This window comes from Podarcis gaigeae, assembly GCF_964106915.1.
Source record: "Podarcis gaigeae genome assembly, chromosome: Z".
In the NCBI taxonomy this organism is placed as follows: domain Eukaryota; kingdom Metazoa; phylum Chordata; class Lepidosauria; order Squamata; family Lacertidae; genus Podarcis; species Podarcis gaigeae.
In genome coordinates, this window is record NC_139691.1 from 4,094,211 (window position 1) to 4,115,430 (window position 21,220).

Sequence of the window (21,220 nt, forward strand, 5' to 3'; positions counted from 1 at the left end):
ATAAAACAAGAAAGAGAGAGAAAATAAAATAGCAACAACGATCCCAATAAAACACAAAATTATAAGTATATGTAGGTCTCCTATCACCATTTTGTCTTAATCTTCAATCAATATACAGTGGACTCTCCAGATATGAACTTAATTCGTTCCAGGGGTCCATTCGCACCCCAAAAATTACATAAATAGAGGCACATTTCTGTGCACGCTCGCGGCATGATTAAGCACTTCTGCGCATGCACGCGTGGCAAAACCTGGAAGTATACACTTCTGGGTTTGCCATGGCCGTAACCCAAAGATTCTGTATCTAGAGGGATACGTAAGTAGAGGTACGACTGTATAGAAACTTGAATTATCCTACTTCTCAGCAGCTACCTTCCTTGTTGTTGGATTCAGGTAGAGCTGGAAATCCATCGCATCCTGGTCACTGTCTCTTCGAGCTCCTGCCGTCGGGACGGAGATACAGGACGATGAAGGCAAGAACGAGCCGTCTTAAGAACAGCTTCTTCTCCAGAGCGATCTCGGCCCTGAATGGGAAGCCTGGACTTTGAAAGTCATCTAATCTTCCTTGCTGTATTATACTGTATTGTTTTAATTAGTGTTTTTATAGTTGTTTTGATTTTGTGTGGAGTGCCCTACCTGGGTGGATGGAGCAGCCAAGTAATTTCGTTGTCCCTGAGAGGGGGCAATGACAATAAAGATATTATTATTATTATTATTATTATTATTATTATTATTATTATTATTATTATTATTTAAAAGCGGGCCTCTTATTTCCCACAAATTCATCAGGCAGGCACCCTGGTTTATATATGCCTTAGCTTTTCTTGGAGTAAGACCTTGTCCTCAGTGGGGAAACCCAGCCAGATGGGTGGGGTATAATAATAATAATAATAATAATTATCCTGCATCAGGAAGTGTGGGGTATGAGGTTTGAGGATTTAAGAGAGAAAAGGGGCTGGTATGACTGGCTGCCCTTGGCATCAAATCTGCTGATCCTGGTGTTGCGTGGCAAGTTCCCGCTTCCCCCCACTGGAAATAAAGACACGTGACACCATGATTTAGGTTAATGGGTGAAAATTGGCGACAACTTCATTGGTTACAGAAATGAGCGGTATTGGCTTAGGCATTGGTCCTATCGACTATCCGGCTTCAGCCCAATTGCATGAAGACCGGAAAGGGTGAACCATCAGAAGGGGAAGTCCTCCTGATGCACATCAACTAGGAGCTGCCCCGGGTCACCGCTCAGGGGTGTGCCTTAGGCCCACACCTCCATAGGCTTCGGACAAGGCAACGCCCCCCGGAATCCTTTACTGGACTACCCTTTGGTGTGGGGGAAGGCGATGGCGCTTCCTCCCCCTTCTCATCTACATAACAATACCCTTACCAATGCCTAACCGCCAATGCCAAGGAGTTGTGACGATTTGCTACGAGGCAGGTGAAAAACCAAATGGCTGGAGCCAATTTGCCAAGTGGAAAAAATTCCTACCAGGCCCCTTGACGGCGACCAACCGAAGTGCATAGCAATGTCAAAGAGCCTGCCTAAAGGGTGAGAGGGATGGGAAACTGGATCAGCTGGAGCGACGAAAAATCAAGCTCCTCGCCCGCGCCGGCCCTAAATAGCGCAGGCCACGCCTCCTGAGCTAGCCGATTGGCTGGCAAGGGAGATTCCCTCAATCTCACGGGAGCTGTGAGCCAGCCCCCGCGCATGTGGGGGGAAGGCGTGAAGCCCACAACCCCACCTCCTCTCCAGCTCAGAAGTGGCTTTCCCAGATCCTACCATTGCACCTTTACTCCTTCTACCATTTTCTTAGCGCTACAGTATCAAGTGCACATTTTGAAGTGGGTGAGTCTCATTGGCAGTGGCGTAGCGTGGGGGGTGCAGGGGGGGCCGGCCGCACCATCTGGGGGTTAGGGTTAGGGGGCGCAAATCCACGGGTTAGGGGGCGCAAATCCACGGGTTAGGGGGCGCAAATTACTTGCCTTGCCCCGGGTGCTGACAACCCACGCTACGCCACTGCTCATTGGCGTGGGATTGTGTCACAGTGAAGGGCCTCTGGTTGGCCAAAAACCATTATATAAATGTAATAATAATAATAATAATAGTAATAGTAATAGCAGCTTCTTATCAAGGTAGCATGCCCTTCAACATTTCACAAATGAATTAACTGTAACTTGAAGAACTTGAACTTGCTTTCCCCTCCTCACTCCTATTTCCTTCTTCTTCATGTGTTATATCTTTTAAAATCGTGAGCCTGATTTCATGGGCTGTCTTAATACTGTTTTTTGTAAGCCACTTAAGGGGCCTTTTTGGCTAAACACCAGGGCCAGGCACTTCACAGAAGTCCATGACACATTTGCTAGGGTTGCCATATTTCAAAAAATGAAAGTCAGGACACAAAAGTTGTTGAGCTTTTCTTAATTTTGCCCAAAGTTGTTGAGCAAAAAAGAAAAATGAAGTTATTGAGCTATTTTTTGAGCAAAATCTAGACTTCCAACATGAGTTGTCATAATCCAAATTTTCCCGGACATTTTTAGCGATTTCCGCCCAGACACTGCTTTTATAATAATAATAATTTTGACTGACATATTACAGACATATGGCAACCCTACATTTGCAGATGTTAATCCCTATGCATGATGCAAACTTAGGCTGACTTTCAGAGGGAAAGCTGACTTTTAAGCAAAGCTTCTTTTTTAAATTTAAGATTAAAGAAAGCAGGGAAAGATCAATAGATCTTGCAAAAGATCTGGTCTTAGGTATCCTTGGCTATCCCCTAGCAATACCACACCTTAAAATTTTGTGCATGCTTGTTAAACTTCTGTCACCCTGTGTTTAAAACCATGATGATGGCGTTGGCAAGTTGGGAGTTGTTGGGAGCTCTGAGAAGGAAAACCAAGAGAAGGTGGGACTGGAAGTGGTCTGGATCACCAAACTTCATTTGCAAATTAGGTTTGGGTTAGGAGTCCATATCCTGGCCAATTCTACTAAAAAGTCCTGTGTTTAGTTGCCTTTAATTACCTCTGCACTTTTCAAATTCTGGAGAAGCAGGCGGATGAAGAGACTGGCTTTGTTAGAGGATTGTCTCAATGCAGGGCAAAGCTCAGTTAAGCCGCTTCTTAAATACAGCAAGAACGACAACATAGTTGTGTGAACCTCCCAGAGCTACCTGACTCTATCCAAGTGTCCGATCTTTCCAGAAACTGGTCTTAACATCACTAAGAGGATTGGAGAGGAATTAAGGCTGAAAGGACAGAACACCAAAGCTGAAAGGTCCCAGAACAGGATTGGCCGTAGTAAATTCTACCCCCAGCAGCTGTGCCCTGTGGACTGCTGTTTTCCTGATGGCTGGTGCCAAGAGACACCATGGTCAGGCATCTGCTGAGGACCCATAGCCCAGCAGACCCCACTGCATCTATCCCCCTTTTCCATGGGGTGGGACCAGCAGAATGCCTGATCTGGCCATGGCGACGCATGCCCTCGTTACATGCCCTTGTAGGACTACTGTGACATGAGCTATGCGGGGTTGCCTTTGCAAAGGGTTTGGCAGGTTCTGCTACTCAAGTATGCTGCAGCCATACTGCTGACTGGGGCCAGTTACAGGGAACATGTTACTCCTCTGTTAAAATAACTTCACGGGCTACTGTCCATTTCTGGGAGCCATTCAAAGTGCTGGTTATGACCTTTATGTGGCTTGGGAACAGGTTACTTGAACAATCATATCTCCCTGCCCAAACCTGCCCAGATGCTAAGATCCTTGGGTGAGCACCTTTCCTTGGTCCCATCAACATCAGAGCCACGACTGGTGGTGTCATGAGAGAGGGGCTTTTCTGTGGCTGCCCCCAGATAGAGGAATTCCCTCCCATCAAAAGCTAGGCTGGCTCCCTCCTTGTTATCCTTCTGCTGGCAGGCAGGCAGGCCTTTGGAGATGAAGGTGCAGGTGATGAGGGCCACTGGGCAAACCATACATTAACCATATGGTTCTAAATGTGTGTGACATATTCTTTTTAACTAGCGTGTTGTCATTACATTTTATTTTATAATTACATTTCAAAATGTTGGGAGCCGTCTTGAATCCCAGCTTGGGAGAAAAGCAGAACATAAATACACCAAAAGAATAAATAGAAGACATGGCCTGCTTGCTTCATTGGCTCTCTGACTGGCAATGAGCAGGAAGAGCAACAGCTGGGGAAGAGACGAGCTCCCTGAGGGAAGGTGGCCCATGAGGGGTGCCTAGCGCAAGGGCCCTCTGAAAACTAGAGCTGGACCTGGTCATCCTTGTTCCAGGAACCAGGCAGAGTGTGGCAGCCACCTCAAGTGGCAGATGCTGGGGGGACAAGGAACAGCAACAGGATTTTGTAGGACAAAGCTGAATGTGCTATGAGACCTGCCCTGAACCCACTAAGACAGGCTGCTACCCTTGGGTCTGGTAAAGAAGGCTATCCTACCACAGTGTTAATGAAACTGCCAGTCTGCACTACTTCTATATGTGGAATGGCAGGGTTCCATTTCATATTTTGCTTCAGGCAGCAAAATGTATTGATCCAGCCCTGCAAGGACCATTCATGTCAGACACAGCAAGGGCAGGATCTATTTGCTTGCCTTTTCACTAAATAGCTGCCCCTCTGCCATTTCTGGAGCACTTTGATGACAGTATGACTGGTGACTGGGAGCGGCCGCCAAGACCACATAACACTGGTCTTGAAAGACCTGCATTGGCTCCCAGTACATTTCCGAGCACAATTCAAAGTGTTGGTGCTGATCTTTAAAGCCCTAAAAGGCCTCAGTCCAGAATACTTGAAGGAGCAACGCCACCCCCATTGTTCAACCAGACACTGAGGTCCAGCTCCGAGGGCCTTCTGGTGGTTCCCTCGCTGCAAGAAGTGAGGTTACAGGGAACCAGGCAGAGGGCCTTCTCGTGGTGGCGCCCACCCTGTGGAACGCCCTTCCATCAGATGTCAATGAAATAAACAACTATGACTTTTAGAAGACATCTGAAGGCAGCCCTGTTTAGGGAAGTTTTTAATGTTTGATGTTTTATTCTGTTTTTAATCTGTTGGGAGCCGCCCAGAGTGGCTGGGGAAACCCAGCCGGATGGGTGGGGTATAAATATTAATAAATAAATAATAATAATAGTTGTTGTTGTTGTATCTGTGTCCAGGATGCTGGACCAGATGAGCCATTGGCCTGATCCAGCAGGCTCTTCTTGTGTTCTTATGCTTAGCACTTGCATCCAGTACTCCAGAATCCAGACCCACAGAGGTCACTTGGCTTAGTGGAGCAAGAAAGGCCATCACCCAGCCTCAGCTCTCTGGAATTTAAGGCTGTTTCTTGCAAGAACTTGCGTCAAATGCAACTTGGAATCAAAAGGGAGTGGGATTAATGCCTACATATCCTGGCCTTGGTGAGTTCAGCTGAGGCCACAACAGCTGCTTGTGAGCCCTCCCTCCAGCAGGGGAAATGGGCAGTCAAATGGTTACCTCTATTGCATGAAATACCCCAGGGAGAAAGCTTCAGGGATTTAATGGGACCAGTGCTGCTGTTGTGTGGTGACAAATGAGAAGGCCACCATCAGCTCATCTTCAAAACGATATTGTAGAGCTGAGAAAGGCGTGGAAAAGGTTAGAGCAAAAAGGGAGCAACTTCCCTATGCTTATGATGTTCAGAGTTTGTTTGGAAGAAAATGTGGGTATGGTAGAGGTTTACAAGATTATGCATAGGTTTGAAAGAAGTGGATAGAGAAAGGTTTTCCATCCTGATAATGCTAGAACCACATGGGGACCTCAAAAGACGGCTGGATGTTAGCAGACTAGGAACAGGTGGAATGAAGATACGCATCTCTAGATAGGGTGGGAGAGGGGGTTTGTCTGAAATCCCAGAGAGCTACTACTAGGCTTGGGCGATGTCAGCTTTCCAACAGCCAACAGCGTATCACCAGCCAAACATCACAATCTGGCAATCTGGTGATACACTGTGATGTTGAAAGGGAGGAAGAAACAAGCTACATTGGTCCCAGCCCCACAAGACACTGGGTTGAAATCACCGCTGCTCTCACTGAGCAAACTAAGGTGGCTTCACCCCGGTGCCTCGCAGGGCCGGGACCAATGCAGCTTGATCCTCCCACTGGGAGCTTCACCCTCCCAAGCGAAGTCAGCCACGCAGCAGTAGCCAAGCGCTCCGTTCACAAGGCTGCCTCTGCCTTCACAAGGGCAGAGGAAGAGGTGCCCCACCCGTGATATGACGGCAGCTGAGGCAGCTGTTCACACAGTGGCTGTTATGTACTGAGTTGAATAGGATCCAAAATGCAGCAGTCTGATTGGTTCTAGAACAATAGGATCCAAAATGCAGCAGTCTGATTGGTCCTAGAACAATGCAGCAGTCTGATTGGTCCGCAGGAGCCACCCAATCCAGCTCCAGGTGGAAGTGAATCCACAACCTGATTGGCCTACAGGAGAATCCCGGAATTAGCCAATCACATGCAGCCCATTGTGTAAATAATGTATATAAAGCAGATATTTTGGGGGAACTTCCATTCCTCCTCACCACTATGAGCTAAATAAAGAGCATGAAATCCACTCTCGACTCTGAGTATATTTCAGTGGGCTTGGGCCACTGCCGCCTTGGCGTGGGCAGACAGGCTGCCTCTTCCTCCTGGGAACAAGCTCCATATACCCCCAATATACCTTGTTCCTCCCTCAGTTGTATGATGACCAGGGTGTGATGGTGGTTTCACCCAGCACTATATTGCGAGGGAAGTCCCTCTGTCTCCAGCACCCAGCTGCAGCTTGTTTTTCCCTCAGCGCACTGGGCTCTGGTGGCAGAGGGACTCAGGAGCAATGGCAGTTTCACTCGCAATATAGTGCCAGGTGAAACAGCCATCATGCCAGTCCTGGGTAATGTATCACCCAGGTCTAGCTACTAGCAGTCAGTGCAGACAATACTGAGCTAGATGGCGCAATTGTCTGACTTGTTTATAAGGCTAGAGTGACAAGACTAGAACAGGGAGACCAGGGTCCAAATCACAGGAAGCATGTGATGTAGGAAATTGCCTTACACTCAGTCAGACACAATGCTCAGTACTGTCTGCACTGACTGGCAGCAGCTCCCTGGGGTTCCAGACAGGGAATCTTTCCCAGCCCTCCCTGGAGGTGCTGCTGGGGACTGAAGCTATGACCGTCTGTGTGCACAGCAGATGTTTTGTCACTGAGCTACAGTTCTTCCCCTAAAGCCTGCTCCTTCTCCATGAACAGAGGACAAATCCTGTTCCTTTCACATTTTATTTTTACAGTTGTACCTCGGGTTGCAAATGGGATTCGTTCCGGAGCCCCGTTCACATCCTGAATAGAACATAAAACGCGTCAGTGTGTGCGCGAGTCGCGTTTCGCCGCTTCAGCGCATGATGTCATTTTGAGCATCTGCGCATGCACGAACAGCAAAACCCAGAAGTAATGTGCTCCGTTACTTCTGGGTCATCGCGGAGCGCAACCCGAAAATACTTATCCTGAAGAATATTTATCCCAAGGTATGACTGTAATTTACCCAAAACAATGGGTAATTTACCCAAAACAAGGACAGATTTCTGTCCTTGAAATCTACACATTTCCAAATTTTGTGAAGAACTCCTCCTCCAACAACAACAACATAGTGTATACTACAAGAAACGTGCACTAAGATGCTGTCGAGTTTCTATGAGGGCTTAAAAACAAACAAATCACAAACTGATGCAGAAATATGATGGTTTCTGTTTAAGACTTGGGCACTTAGAGATAGTGAGCAACTGAAAGTGACAGGTTCTTCCATCCCGTTGGCCTAAACTGCTCATAAATAGTTGCACTGAAGCAACGTTTAGTGTTACTGGTCCCCGGGTGACGCATATTTTGACTCAGCACTGGGTGTTTTTTTGTTTTTCCCAGCTTCCCTTGGGAATGGGGAGGAAGCTTGGCGCACACGGATCTAGATGCACGTTTCTGCTGGCCCTTCCTGTCCTGCCCGGCCCTCCTCACATCTGTTTCCCTGAAATGTTCCCGAATGGCGGGAACATGAAGGAACACCTTGCAGGGCGGAAAAGGGTGGTTGGTGAAGATGACTGAAAATAACTCACCGGATCTTGGGGTCAGGAGCCAGACAAGGCCTCCATTCACGCTTGCCGGGGCCAAAGGGTGGCTGCTCTCAGCCCCACTGCACCTCATCACGGACTAATTTATTCGCAGGGAAGCAGGTTACGGCTAAACATCAGGAAGAGCTTCCTTCACAGTAAAAGCTGATCAGCTGAGGAACATGGGTGGTTGAGAGATTTCTTTTACTGGGGCGCTGTGGTTGCAAGATCCCTGGTTTTCATCAGGGGGTGGGATTAGATTACAGCACTTCCAAGGCCCCTCCTCATCCTATGATTATATATAAAGACTAAACTCTGAGAACAAGAGGTGATCTGTTTATGACCGGCAACAAAGGTTGGCACAGTTGTGCCTTTTAAAAACAGCAACCATTGCATCCTTGATCGAGAGCCTCTTGGAACAAGCACACGTGTGGATGAGCATTTATCTTCACGCCCAATACCATTTTTTGCTTTTGCTTTGAATGGAGCCGAACACTCAGATGGAAGCAGGCACCTGATGTTTAAATATTAAAGATTGCACCATCTTATCTTTCTTAGAAGATAAATATACCAGTCAGTTTTTATGATTACTACAGCAATAACACCCAGAGCATATCTTTTGACTTTGGGATTCTTAAAATATACATGCCCATGTCTAAAAAACAAACAAATTCAAATCAAATATTTGAGCATAGGATTATAGTTTAGGATGCAGGTGGCGCTGTGTTCTAAACCACAGAGCCTCAGAGGGAGGACGGTTTGAATCCCCGCGATGGGGTGAGCTCCCGTTGCTCTGCCCCAGCTCTTGCCAACCTAGCAGTTCAAAAGCATACCAGTGCAAGTAGATAAATAGGTACCGCTGCGGCAGGAAGGTAAACGGCATTTCCGTGCACTCTGGTTTCCGTCATGGTGTCCTGTTGCGCCAGAAGCGGTTTAGTAATGCTGGCCACATGACCCGGGAAGCACAAACACCGGCTTCCTTGGCCTGAAAGCAAGATGAGCGCTGCATCCCCAGTCACCTTTGACTGGACCTAACCGTCCAGGGGTCCTTTACCTTTTACTTTAGTCTAGGGTAGCCATGTGTCCTATTTTGCAAAGGACAGTCCTTGGAAAGGCTGTTGAATCAAAATCCATTTTAAGGGTAAAGAACCCAAAGAACCGACAGCAGGAGGAGATTTGCCCATCAACCATTGGCATCTGAGGGACAGCATATTCAGCAGGCACTCAGCTCACCTGGTCACAGTCTTCCCCACTAGGGTGAGATGTGTTGTATTCCTATTTAAACTTCCTATACATTACCAAATGCACATTATAGCTTCTAATCTAGCTACCTCCTCTGTGGGCAGATACCGAGGGCAGATTGCCACCCTGCCAAGTCACTGCTTCAGGGCAAGATCCTCCCTGTGAACTCTTGACAGTGCACCTATTTGCAAATTTCTCGCACAGAATTAATGTGAGAATGGCATGGCGGGCTGCCCAGTACACTGTGGTTTCTGAGCGTTGAATGCACAACACAAGCTCATGACGAGACTGGAAAAAACATATTGGAGGTGGCTGTGATTGCCATCTTCAAACGGGGCGATTTTCACAGGATTGACTATAAATACGGGCTTTCTGAAGCACCATTTAATTTGGAGCCTCCTCTTTCAGAGCCTGCCAGCTGTCGGGTGGGGGGAATTTGTTTCACACGCTGCAAGGACAGCAACTGGGGAGAACCATGAGAAAAATTCCAGGGCAGGAGGGAGTGAGGGCTCCAGGCAGGAAATTGGGAGCATGAGAGCAACTGGGGAACAGAATTTAAGACGGTCTTAAGGAACTCCCTGCAAAGGCGCAAGGCCCCTCAGCTTGTGAAATGCAACAGTTACATCTTAAGTACCAGTGAGCCCCCCCCCCCCCGCGCAACTTGGACTTCCACTCAGTTGCCACAAGGGAAGAATGAAAATACTATAAATAACCCTTTCCGTCTCCTAACTGTAAGCAGATGTCTTTGGCTGTGATTTCATCCTGAGATGAGGCCGGCTTGTGGCAATGTTCAGGGAGTCATGCGAATGAATGGCCCGTGGGATTCTTGAATGAAACTAAACTTTCTCTCTCTCTTTTTTTTTTTGCAGCCGGTCAAAGTGCCTGGGATAAATTCCAGTACTCTGTTTGGAAGGAGGCTCTGCAGCCTGGGAGCACCAGCTGGCCAAGTTTTTATGGCCCTGCCTGGGCCCTTTTGGAAGCTCAGGTGTGGAGCTGGGCAAGGATGTGAAAGCCTGTGCAGTTTTCTGAGAGCTCTTCCATATTTGAACTGAAGTGGCAGGGAGTGGGGGAGAGACATCGGTTTTAAGTGTGAGAACACCTGGTATGGGGGGAGTGTGTTGGTTGGGGGGGGGGGAGTGAAAAGAGAGGCTGACTGGGACTCCTTTGTTTCCCTTCCTTCCAAAACAAATGCAACAAGTGAAAGCTGGGGTGTGGGTGGGTGTGAACCTAATGTTAATGTTGCTAATCTTGCTCAGAGTAGTCCCACTGAAATGAATGGGCATGAATAAAGGCTCGTCCACGCTTCTTTTTGTGCCATCTTTCTAAGCACAGGTCTGACTTTCCAGGTCTGCATCCAAGCAGGGTTTTTTTATTCCCATCCTGGCTCTTTCAATGGGGAAAAAATTGTTTTACTGCTAATTCGGAGCAAGTAGGAATTGGGTTTCCTGCAGAATGCCATTTGCTACGATTCAGTGGTTAAAAAAAAGCAACAGCTCAGACATGGAAAGCCCAGACCTGTGCCTAGAAAGCCCAGAGCAAAGGTAAATGTGGATGTGTGATACATGACTGCAACACGTGGAAGGCATTTTCCAGCTGCAATAAGACTGCCTAAATCATGGGTAGGCAAACTAAGGCGTGTGGGCCAGATGTGGCCCAATCGCCTTCTGAATCCAGCCCGCGGACGGCCCGGAATCAACGTGTTTTTACATGAGAAGAATGTGTCCTTTTATTAAAATGCATCTCTGGGTTATTTGTGGGGCCTGCCTGGTGTTTTTTACATGAGTATAATGTGTGCTGTTATTTAAAATGCATGTCTGGGTTATTTGTGGGGCATAGGAATTAGTTCATTTTTTCAAAATATAGTCAGGCCCACCACATGGTCTGAGGGACAGTGGACTGGCCCACAGCTGGAAAATGTTGCTGATCCCTGGCCTAAATGAAGCTGTTTCATTGGAACCATCAGGGAGATGGGTGCATATTTTTTCTGTACTGCTGTAAGCTGCCTTGGGTTGACTGTGCCACAAAAAGCAGCCTATTGTTGTGCATATAAACTAAAAATAAATAAATAAAAATAAACCTGGCTTTTAAGAAGTTGTGCATGATCCGTCTCTGAAAGCCATTTTCTGGTTGGAGGTGTAGATTACAACTGCAAGTGGAATGAACCACTTGCCTCAGCATACTGTTTGAAGTTTAGACCTCTTCCTTCTTCTCATATCTAATAACTTGTCAGGGGCTTCTGTCCCTCCCTTGGAATTGAGACCTCTCCATCAGGCAGGAGTGTGATAGAGGTCCCAGCTGAGGAAAGACTCCACCTTTAAACCCTGGCAGCAGATCCATGATCAAGCACTCCCGCTTTTACAAAGCACTGCACAACTAATGTTGGGGTAATGCAAGGTCTACACAGAGCAGAGTAACAATTTTGTGTTACTGAGATAAAAACAACAACCTGTTTATCTGAAAGGGCCCTGTTTTGCTTTAGGACCAGCAAATACTGAATGAAAACAAGGGATGAACTGTAGCTGAGAATCATAAGAGCAATTTTCCATGCTAGAAAGTTCCTAGAGAAATTATCTGCCATAATGACTTGGCAAAAATGGAAGAGACCTCTTGTGAGAAAGTTTTGTGAGAAAGGCTGTGTAGCAATTGCAGTAATTTAGAGACATTTCCTTGCAGGAAGCATTGGGATGGGAGTTTAGAGACGAACCCTAGAGAGTCCGGGTGAGAGGGTTGTATGTAGCTGCTAACTGATAACATCACTGTGTTTAGTCTTGTCTTCAAGAATAAGAGATGCCTATGTCCAAAAGATTCCCCATATTCCAAGAACATATCACAATATTGTTCCTGGAGAACAGTCTTTTGTTTTGCAAACATTTTGCTCAGGGAGGGGGTACCCATGGCCTTCCACAACGCCTATAATCTCTGACCACTGACCATGCTGGCTGGGGGCATTCATGCAATCCTCACAACAACACTGTAAATCAGGTTAGCACATTTCAGACAAAAAAGGCAGTGTTCAGTGCCACTCATGAAGGGGACTAACTTTTTTTTAAAAAAACACCAATGTGCATGTCTTTTGATTACAGAGGGTAAACTGGATTTAGCCACGTGGAGGTTTAACTTTCAAGTTTCACTCTCCCTCCTGCATCTTTCAAATAGCAACCTACAGACTCTCTCTTGCCCTTCACAACCGATCTCTTTCTTTCTCTGACTCAGACTCATGTATTTTTTTAAAAAAAGTTTGAAGCACACAGACACACACATACAGAGAGATTCTTCAGCCACTCAGCCGTTGGTGGAAGGGAAACCCCAAACGGTCTTGAGATGAAAAGGTGGGTCAGTTCCCCCAGCCCAACATCACCACATTTCTTTATCAAGCCTTAAGGTTATGCGAGAGGGAAAGGGAGAAAAAGAGAGAGAGAGAGAGAGAGAGAGAGAGAGAGAGAGAGAGAGAGAGAGCACAAACTGTCAAAGGAAAAGCACAAATATAGCCCCCTAGATGGCTGGGAAAGGGCAGGCGGTTGGGCTGCAAGGAAGAGGACAAGGCAGAGAAAGAGGAACAGGGAAAGGAAAAGGTTAACGTTCCTGTGAGTGATTTTTCAAAATCAAATTACCAGCACTGGGGAGGGAGGTGAATTGGGACTGTGGCACTAGGGAACCGGGTGAGTCAGCTGGCTTTAACTGGAACCAACGGCCAAGTACCTGCTATCTGCTGTGGATAAAAATACCCCTGAGCAATAGCCCTGATCTGGCTCAGAGTCCCCAGAACCAGCTTAAAAAGATAATGCCCACAAGGGCTAGATACAGTGGTACCTCTGGTTAAGAACTTAATTTGTTCTGGAGGTCTGTTCCTAACCTGAAACTGTTCTTAACCTGAAGTACCACTTTAGCTAATGGGGCCTCCCACTCCTGCCGCACGATTTCTGTTCTCATCCTGAAGCTCTTCTGTTCTCATCCTGAAGTTCTTAACCCGAGCCATGGCTTCACCAAAAGAATCCTGGAAATGGTAGATGGTTAAGAATGCTGTGAACTGTCGCTCTGTGAAGGGTCCCTTAACAACTCTCAGCACCCTTAACAAACTACAGTTCCCAGGACTGGTTTTTCTGTGCTGCTTTATTGCCATCTGAAGGGGCACTCTTGTGCCATAGCCCCCAAAAAGTCTTGTGACAGAACAACAGCAACAACCTAGAACATTTGTGGTATGAAAAGTTACAGGATTTTGGTAGGAAATGACAGGGCATGCACTGATTGGAAATGAAGCAGTCTATCAACCCCCAAACCTCTGCGTGCGCAAGAACAAAAGTCGGATCAATCTAGCGCAATACTATCATGATGAGCACAAACCATCACAAATGCACAACAGAAGGACAACTGAAGGTTCTATTAAATTGAGAGCGCTTAGTAAAACCCTCTTTCGCCTTTGTACCAACTATCTTCAGAAATATTCTGCTGCCCTGCTCCTGCTACAGCTTCCCCCATGCGATGTGGCTGAAGAACCACTGAGCAGTTAAAGAAAGCTACACATTACACACAAGTGTGCACAGCAAAACTCCCACAGTCCCCTTCCTTCAAGCAACAGCTGACTTAAGAGCTGAGAAGAGGTGCTGGGGTGGGAAGAATGAGTGCTTAACCCTTTTGCTTAATGCTTTTCCTTTCTGCTGCAATTCCCCCTCCCCCACACTGAAGTACAATACCTGTGTTTACCTTCACAGGGTTCCAGATGTTGTATTTGCAATTATTCATGTAGTTCAGTTCTCAGTTACGGTAAACCACGAGCTAAGCGTCAGCTCTTCATATTCAATATGGAAATACATAACAATACTGGCCTACTTTACAGAGAGGGCTGCTGTAAAGATTAATACTGAGACAAGATAAAGATGAAGTTATTGGGTCACTGGGGAGAAATATACCATGAGTTGACTCCAGGTTTAGGGTTGTAGCAAATGTTAATCCTATTCAGAATAGATCCACAGAAGTTAATGGACATGGCAAGTATTGGATACAGTGCAAAGTTGTACTTAGCACAGATCCACTGAAACCAATGGGATTTAAGGTAATAATGAATAGGTCTTAAGAAGTGAGTGTAGCTCAGTCAGTACAGCATGAGACCCTTAATCTCAGAGTTGTGGGTTTGAACCCCTCATTGGGCAAAAGATTCCAACATTGCAGGGAGTTGAACTAGACCCTCGTGGTTTCTTCCAACTCTACAATTCTTGATTCATCCCCATATAAATTTTAAATGTACGGTATTGCACTTTATGGTGACACTGCAGCTTCGCACAGATCTTACCTGATGATGGTGTGAAGATAAGCTGGCTAAGGAGGAAACAGTATACCTCCCTTCAGGGCAGGAGCTTAGTTTAACTTAGTGACTTTCTGCCCCTGTTTCTAGGAAGTCTGTACTTCCTCAAAACCTTAGTAGAGAATCTAAACCAGAAGACTGATAATGGTAGGAAGATGCCACCATAGGTGCCAACTCCCTGGGACCCTGGGTGCCAAGCACCCACAAATTTCAGTGCCAGAGCCGCACACACTGCATGGCACCCACAGCCCTGGGCACCCTGGGGCCAAGTTGGCACTCCTGGATACCACAGAAACTAGGCAATACCCTCCGCTACTCAACCTTACTTAGCAGGGTGAGTTTGGATGTTCTTAAGGGGCCCCCAAGAGCCACTCCCACCTGGCCCAGCATGAACTGGGAATCCAGTAACAGCTACAGATCTAACAGCTTCCTCAGCCCATAGGTGGTAATAGATCTTTAGGAGGAAAAGTCAACTATAAGGTGTTAGCGGGCAAAATCCTACATGGGAACATTGCTCCGTTATGCACGCTGCTCACTAACATCAGCCCAACATGCAGCTAAAACCGGTGTGCAAAAGATTAGTTGACTCACAAATGCACCTCACTCCATCTTTCACTGCTTTATTACTCAGCAGCTTGATGACTCCAGTGTACAAACTGTCTCCGCTGGAAAAAGAAATGGCTGTGAGCCAGTGAAATGTTAGCTGCATGACAGGAGTCCTATTGGAGTTGGTGGATGAAGTTAGTGGCTGCTAGCTCAGGTCCCACTGCTTTTCATGGGACTTAGAAGCGGCGAATTTCACCTGGATTGCATGAGAATTCTTTCTCTGGTGAATGATCCACAATGACTCCGCCCACACATAAGTCACTTAATGCTACATATTTAACAGTTACATTTAGGCATGGCCCAGGCTGGATCTAGACCAGGGGTGGGCAACCTAAGGCCCAGGGGCCAGAGGCGGCCCAATCGCCTTCTCAATCCGGCCTGCGAACAGTCCGGGAATCAGCGTGTTTTTACATGAGTAGAATGTGTCCTTTTATTTAAAATGCATTTCTGGGTTATTTGTGGGGCATAGGAATTTGTTCCACCCCCCCCCCCACAAGGTCTGAGGGATGGTGGACCAGCCCCCTGCTGAAAAAGTTTGCTGACCCCTGATCTAGACACATGAAAGAAGCATTTCAGTGAAACGCATTGTAAATATAAACAGGGAAATCTGGTAGGGAACGATGGGACTCCACAGTGCCATCTGGTGGCACAGTGTTCTATCGAATATACAACACATACAAATCACTACGATAACTGCTTTTGTTTTTGATCTGTTTTATATTTGTTTTATTGGTCTCTTTTGTAGGCTGCCTTGGAAATCTAGATTAATAAAATTATGTTATTGTTTTTTAAATGGCTTTTTCTTTACCAATCCAGCTGAGTCCCCAGATTACGACCAAAGCCCAATTTGGGACGCTCAAAAGGACCAACAACATGTCTACAACATCACTTTTTAAGGTCTATTTTCAGTGATACTTATCAAAAGATATACAAAAGTTTATACCCAATACAAAATATCTTTTTATAATACACCAGAATAAAATAAATACTTTAAAAATCTAATATAAAAGGGAACAGGAACAAAGAGAAGGGGGGGGGGAGAAAAAAGAGAGAGAGAGAAGGAAATGGGAAAAGATTTTTTAAAAATCAAATCAAATTCTGGCTGTCAGTTAAGTACAGTATTTACCCATTAACATTCAGCTATTCTGTTTTTTATAAGCCAATATTTTTTCAATTTTCAAATCCAAGTTCATTTTCTCTTTCACATGAAAAGTCCAAAAGAAATTTCCAATTCTTAATAAATGTCAATAATGATTTTTATCTAATTAAACATGTTAACTTTGCCATTTCAGCTACAGTAAGTCCAATAGTTTTATCAACCATTCCTCCATAATAGGTAGAGCTGTATCTATCCATCTTTATGCGTCACATATACACATCACTTTTCAAAGAATCCAGATTTGCATCTTATCCAGCTATTAGACATCCATCCCATCCAAACCTTGTAAGAAAAAACATTATCCACACATATCTCAAGATTAAGGAAGGGTGGAAGAGGAACCCACAACTCTCTCGCACAATGTGGTGCCATCATGTAGGGTGGACATGTTCCCACTCTGCCAGTTTTGCCAAACCAAGACCTTTGACCTTCAGATTGAGAAGCATACCTACACCAAGTTCCTCTTTTTCTCAACCATTGCCACTTTTCTACCCTGAGAGCGAAGTTAAGTGTGGGCATTAATATTCTACAAACGCCTCTGACAAAGTAGACTTTTGCCTGGTAATGTTTATGCCACCACAGATCAGTCTCGAATATGCTAGAAAACTTTATTGTCCTTCCTGATACAGCGGAAAAGCAGAGGCAGTCTGTATAAATGGGGACAGGCGGAAGCTCACCGGTACAGCAGCCCACATACTTTGCAAGTTCAGTCTGTGGCCTCTGTAGAAGAGACCCCTCTTGGAAACTTTAGAGAGCTGTTGCAACCCGGAGTAGAACAGAAGACGATATTGAGCTAGGTGGGACAGTGGTCTGTCTTGGGTTATATCCCTGGCTTTAAACACAACTTGGTTGTTCTTTTGTCCAGTTCAGAGTGAAACTGAATTGTGGGGAAATGCATCAAAATTCATTTTAAAAAAACAACGAAAACAGGATAGATATGGGCTGCAACTAACATTGTATATATACATCTTCTTGAGCCAGTGGTGGGAGCACACTGGATGCAGGGCAAACAGGAGCGCAGTTGCCTATGTCACTAAGTGGGGGTGCTACGTAGCTGAGTGGCCGCTAGACCACATGCTTTGTATGCCAAATACCCCTTGAATCCCCAGCATCTCTGGGTAGGACTAGGAAAGGCCCTTTTCCGCTAGAAATGCTGAAGGGATTTTGCCAGTCCGTGTGGACAATGACAAGTGAAAGAGGTCCATACGGCAGCTTCTTATGTTCCTATATTCCAAGTCTGACCATCTCCCTCTTCCTTCTCAGGATGGCTGGTCTTGCTTACCTGGTGTGATATCGCCTGCCCACCTCTGTCATCGTCTGTCCTGTGCTGTTGAACCTGGAGAGGAAAATATGCTTTTCTCCCTCACTGTCTTGACCGCGCAGGTTTCTCAGCCGCTCCGGTCTCTCGCTCTGCCGGCAGTGAACTTGTGGAAGTGTGAACAGGAGTCCCTCCCTCTTGGTCTCTGTCTCTCCTCCCCAAAGCCCATGTCCTTCCTTCCTCCCTCCCTCCCTGGAATGCAGAGCCAAGCAGAGGCCTGAGAACTGAGAGAAATTCCTCTTCATTAGCACACTTCTGGCATCTGCTGCCTGCGTGGAGGCTTTTCCATAACATGAACCGCCTGAGAAAACAAACCTCAAACTGTCTGTCTCTCTGTATGTATATCTGAGAGAGCTGTTAGGAAGGGGCATGTTATGATAGTTTGCTGCAGGACAGAAGCATGTTAAAAAGTAATGGGTGTTGTTAGGGGGTGAGCAGGGGTCCCTGCATCTCCTGCCACTTCCTACCCCTTTTAAACACACACACACACACACACACACACACACACACTTTGCACAGTTAAATTTAAGCTTGTGCAATTAAAATATATCAAATATATCAAAGCACTCTGGCATAACTAGGGATGCAAGAAGGCATAAATTTCCATTCATATTTGCTGCACATGCCATTGTTTCTGTTTCTGCTGCAGTTTGGCTTCTGACAACAACAAAAAACTATGTTATTCGTCTCTCTGTTCACTATGGTGAAACTTTATGTAACTGATTGCATAATTAACTATGTTATAACTACATTATTCCACACTCTTCATTTCACTGCAAAGGAAACATAATGCAAATGGGGGAGCAATTAACGGGCATATCATTATGATGACAGAAAATAGTGACCATGGATCATATTCACTGGACTACTTTCCTTCCAGACATGGGACAAATAAGCAAACACCAACAATGCCCGCTCCTTTTTATGTCAAAATCCCCTGACGACCCTATCCATGATAAATCAATCTTTTTTAAAAAAACCCAAAACTTTTGCTGGTTATGAATGGGGTGGGGAAATGAACTCAAGATGCTGGATAATAATTGATTGGTAGGGAGGCATGCAAACATTCATGCAAACAAATCAGGAAAAATTGCCATAATCTTCCTCCTCATCAAATTTATTACCTCCCTTCACCTGCTGGTCCCAGGGAAGGTTACAACAACTTAAAATTAAAAATTAAAAACAATTAAAACATAATTACAATTACAGGAATAGAGCAGCCCCTAAAAATGCTGACCTCTGAGCTAGATTATTGGCTTAAGTTGCCTTTCTAAAACAGCGGCATTGACTACCAATTGAGTTCCATGCCCAATTTAAGGTGCTCTTCTTGTTAGTGCTTAAAACCCTAAATGACTAAGGCCCCTGCTGTTTCTCCCAGGTAGGTCAGCAAACTTACAGCGCCTCGGGCCGGTGTCTCCAGCGCCGATTGCGCGGAGGGCGGGGGAGTGCGTGCCCATACGTGTGCGCACACACTATTTCCAGCGCACTTCTGGGTCGGAGGAGCACCAGAAATAGTTTGTGTGCATGTGCATGGGCCTCCTCCAACCCAGATGTGCACTGGAAATAACACCTGCGCATGCGCAAATAACGCTTGCGCATGTGCACAAGCTATTTCTGGTGCTCCTCCAACCTGGAAGTGGGCAGCTACACAGCACAGTGCCAGTAAGAGAGGGCGGGGGCAGCGGGTGGCAAGGGTCGCCGTGGGCCGGTTAAAGGAGTCCCTTGGGCCTTATCTGGCCCACGGGCCTTAGTTTGGGGACCCCTGATCTAGCCACTGCATTTTAATCCAGTTGAAGTTTCTGAGTTGTCCTCAAGGATAGCCCCATGCAGAGTGCACTGCAACAATCCAATCTGAAAGTTACTAGAGCATGGAGCACTGAATGCTTGATGAGGAGCAGACATCGTGTGACCTCTGCGCAAACCTTGTGCAAAATGAATACACACAAAGCACATACCACAAAGGAGTCCGGACACACCATTGTCACACGCCTGCCTCTTACAGTCAGTTATGTAGAAAATAAGAACCCTCCAGAAATCACACAGAATAAGCTTGGCCCCTGAATCTGCAGTGAACAACATTTGCGATTCCCAGCTCATGATAAGTATTACCGCAGCGCTCACAACTCTGGCTTCAGGATGCACGGTCCATATTTGTCTCATAATCTGACATCTGGACATGAATGATAAGAAATCCACATTCTACACACTACCAAAAATATTATCTCTGTTGTTTTACACACCACCACAGAATCTGTTTTGATGAAGGGCAGTTTGAAAAAAAGAAAAGCCAGCCCTGTTTCCACCCTGTAGGGACCAAGTCAAGTATACCAAGTCACAGCATTGGTCTGCCCAGTTTAGCACTGTCAACCCTGATTGCTAGCAGTAATCCAGGGTTTCAGCTGGGGTGTCTCCCAGCCCTGCGTCAGGGATTGAACCTGACAGCTTTTGCAGGCAAAGCATGTTCTCTGCTACTGAGCTATGTTCTTACCCATCTTTTATGAGCATACTCATCTACATCCAGAGCCGTCTTCCCCTTGGGGTTAGTGGTTCGTTGCGCCAGGGCACCGGCCTCTCAAGGGCGCCCCAGCGAGTGGGGGAGCTGTGCGGCTTTGCCAGCAGTCTCCCCTTTCCCTGCACAACCGCCAGCTACGCCCTGCCAACTATATGGCTCGCGAGCGTGCAACTTCCTTCCCAAGCCTCTGCAGGAAGAGAGCACCACGGCGCAGGATATGCTTAAGATTGCCCTGTCTATACCACCCAATTCAAATATATGCCATTGGTATCTGGAGTGATTGGCTCCTAATCAGTACCTTTCCCCCAGTTTTATATTCTACTTCCAGTTTATGCCACTTAGTTCCAGAGCAAGCTAAGCCATTAAACAGATTGAGGGGGCTGCCACAGGCAGCTGAAACCCCCACCCCCCACCCCACCTGCACCAACACTGGTGCAGAAGTGGCTCCAGTATTGGTTGAAATATTTCAGAGTGCTCAGGATTTCTTGCAGTTTTGGTGAGATTTTGCCGAAAATTGGTGCCACTGTGCCGCTTCTCCACCAGTGACAAATGTGCATGTATGGGCAGCGGACCCATTCCCTGGATTTTTATAATAAAAGAGGCTTGGGTGTCTCCTCCCCAATCCCCTCCCGACCCCTGAGGCAGTTTTCCAATATCAGAGCTGGCCTGAAAGGAAAACGTTTGAGGTGATGGATGGGAAGGGAAGGAAGGTGGGGAAGAGGTTCAGCCTTCCTCACCTGTGCCCACTTTTGAGAAGAAAAAATTACTGCCACCCCATGCTTTAAACATGTGCAGTCATACCTCATGTTACGTTTGCTTCATTTTATGTTTTTTCAGGTTGCATCCCAAGGCGACCCGGAAGTACCAGAAAGGGTTACTTCCGGGTTTCACCGCTCGCACATGCGCAGACATGCAAAATGCCATCACGTGCATGTGCAGAAGCAGCGAATCGCAACCTGCGCATGTGCAGACGCACTGCTGCAGGTTGCGT

At 46.4% G+C, this 21,220-nt stretch overlaps 1 protein-coding gene across 2 annotated transcripts in view; it reads right to left on the reverse strand.

Annotated features, from left to right (window-relative positions):
- The window catches only part of SH2D3C (SH2 domain containing 3C), a 73,125-nt gene that overhangs the window by 45,229 nt on the left and 6,676 nt on the right, over positions 1 to 21,220 (reverse strand). Inside the window, exon 1 of one of the 2 annotated variants that reach the window (XM_083721666.1) lies at positions 17,682 to 18,109. The exons of the other annotated variant lie outside the window; for it this stretch is intronic. Within the exon in view, the coding sequence (XP_083577792.1) occupies positions 17,682 to 18,088 (407 nt within the window). The 5' untranslated portion in view covers positions 18,089 to 18,109. Of the gene's footprint in view, positions 1 to 17,681; positions 18,110 to 21,220 lie in introns of those variants that run through there. 2 annotated transcript variants of the gene reach the window in all.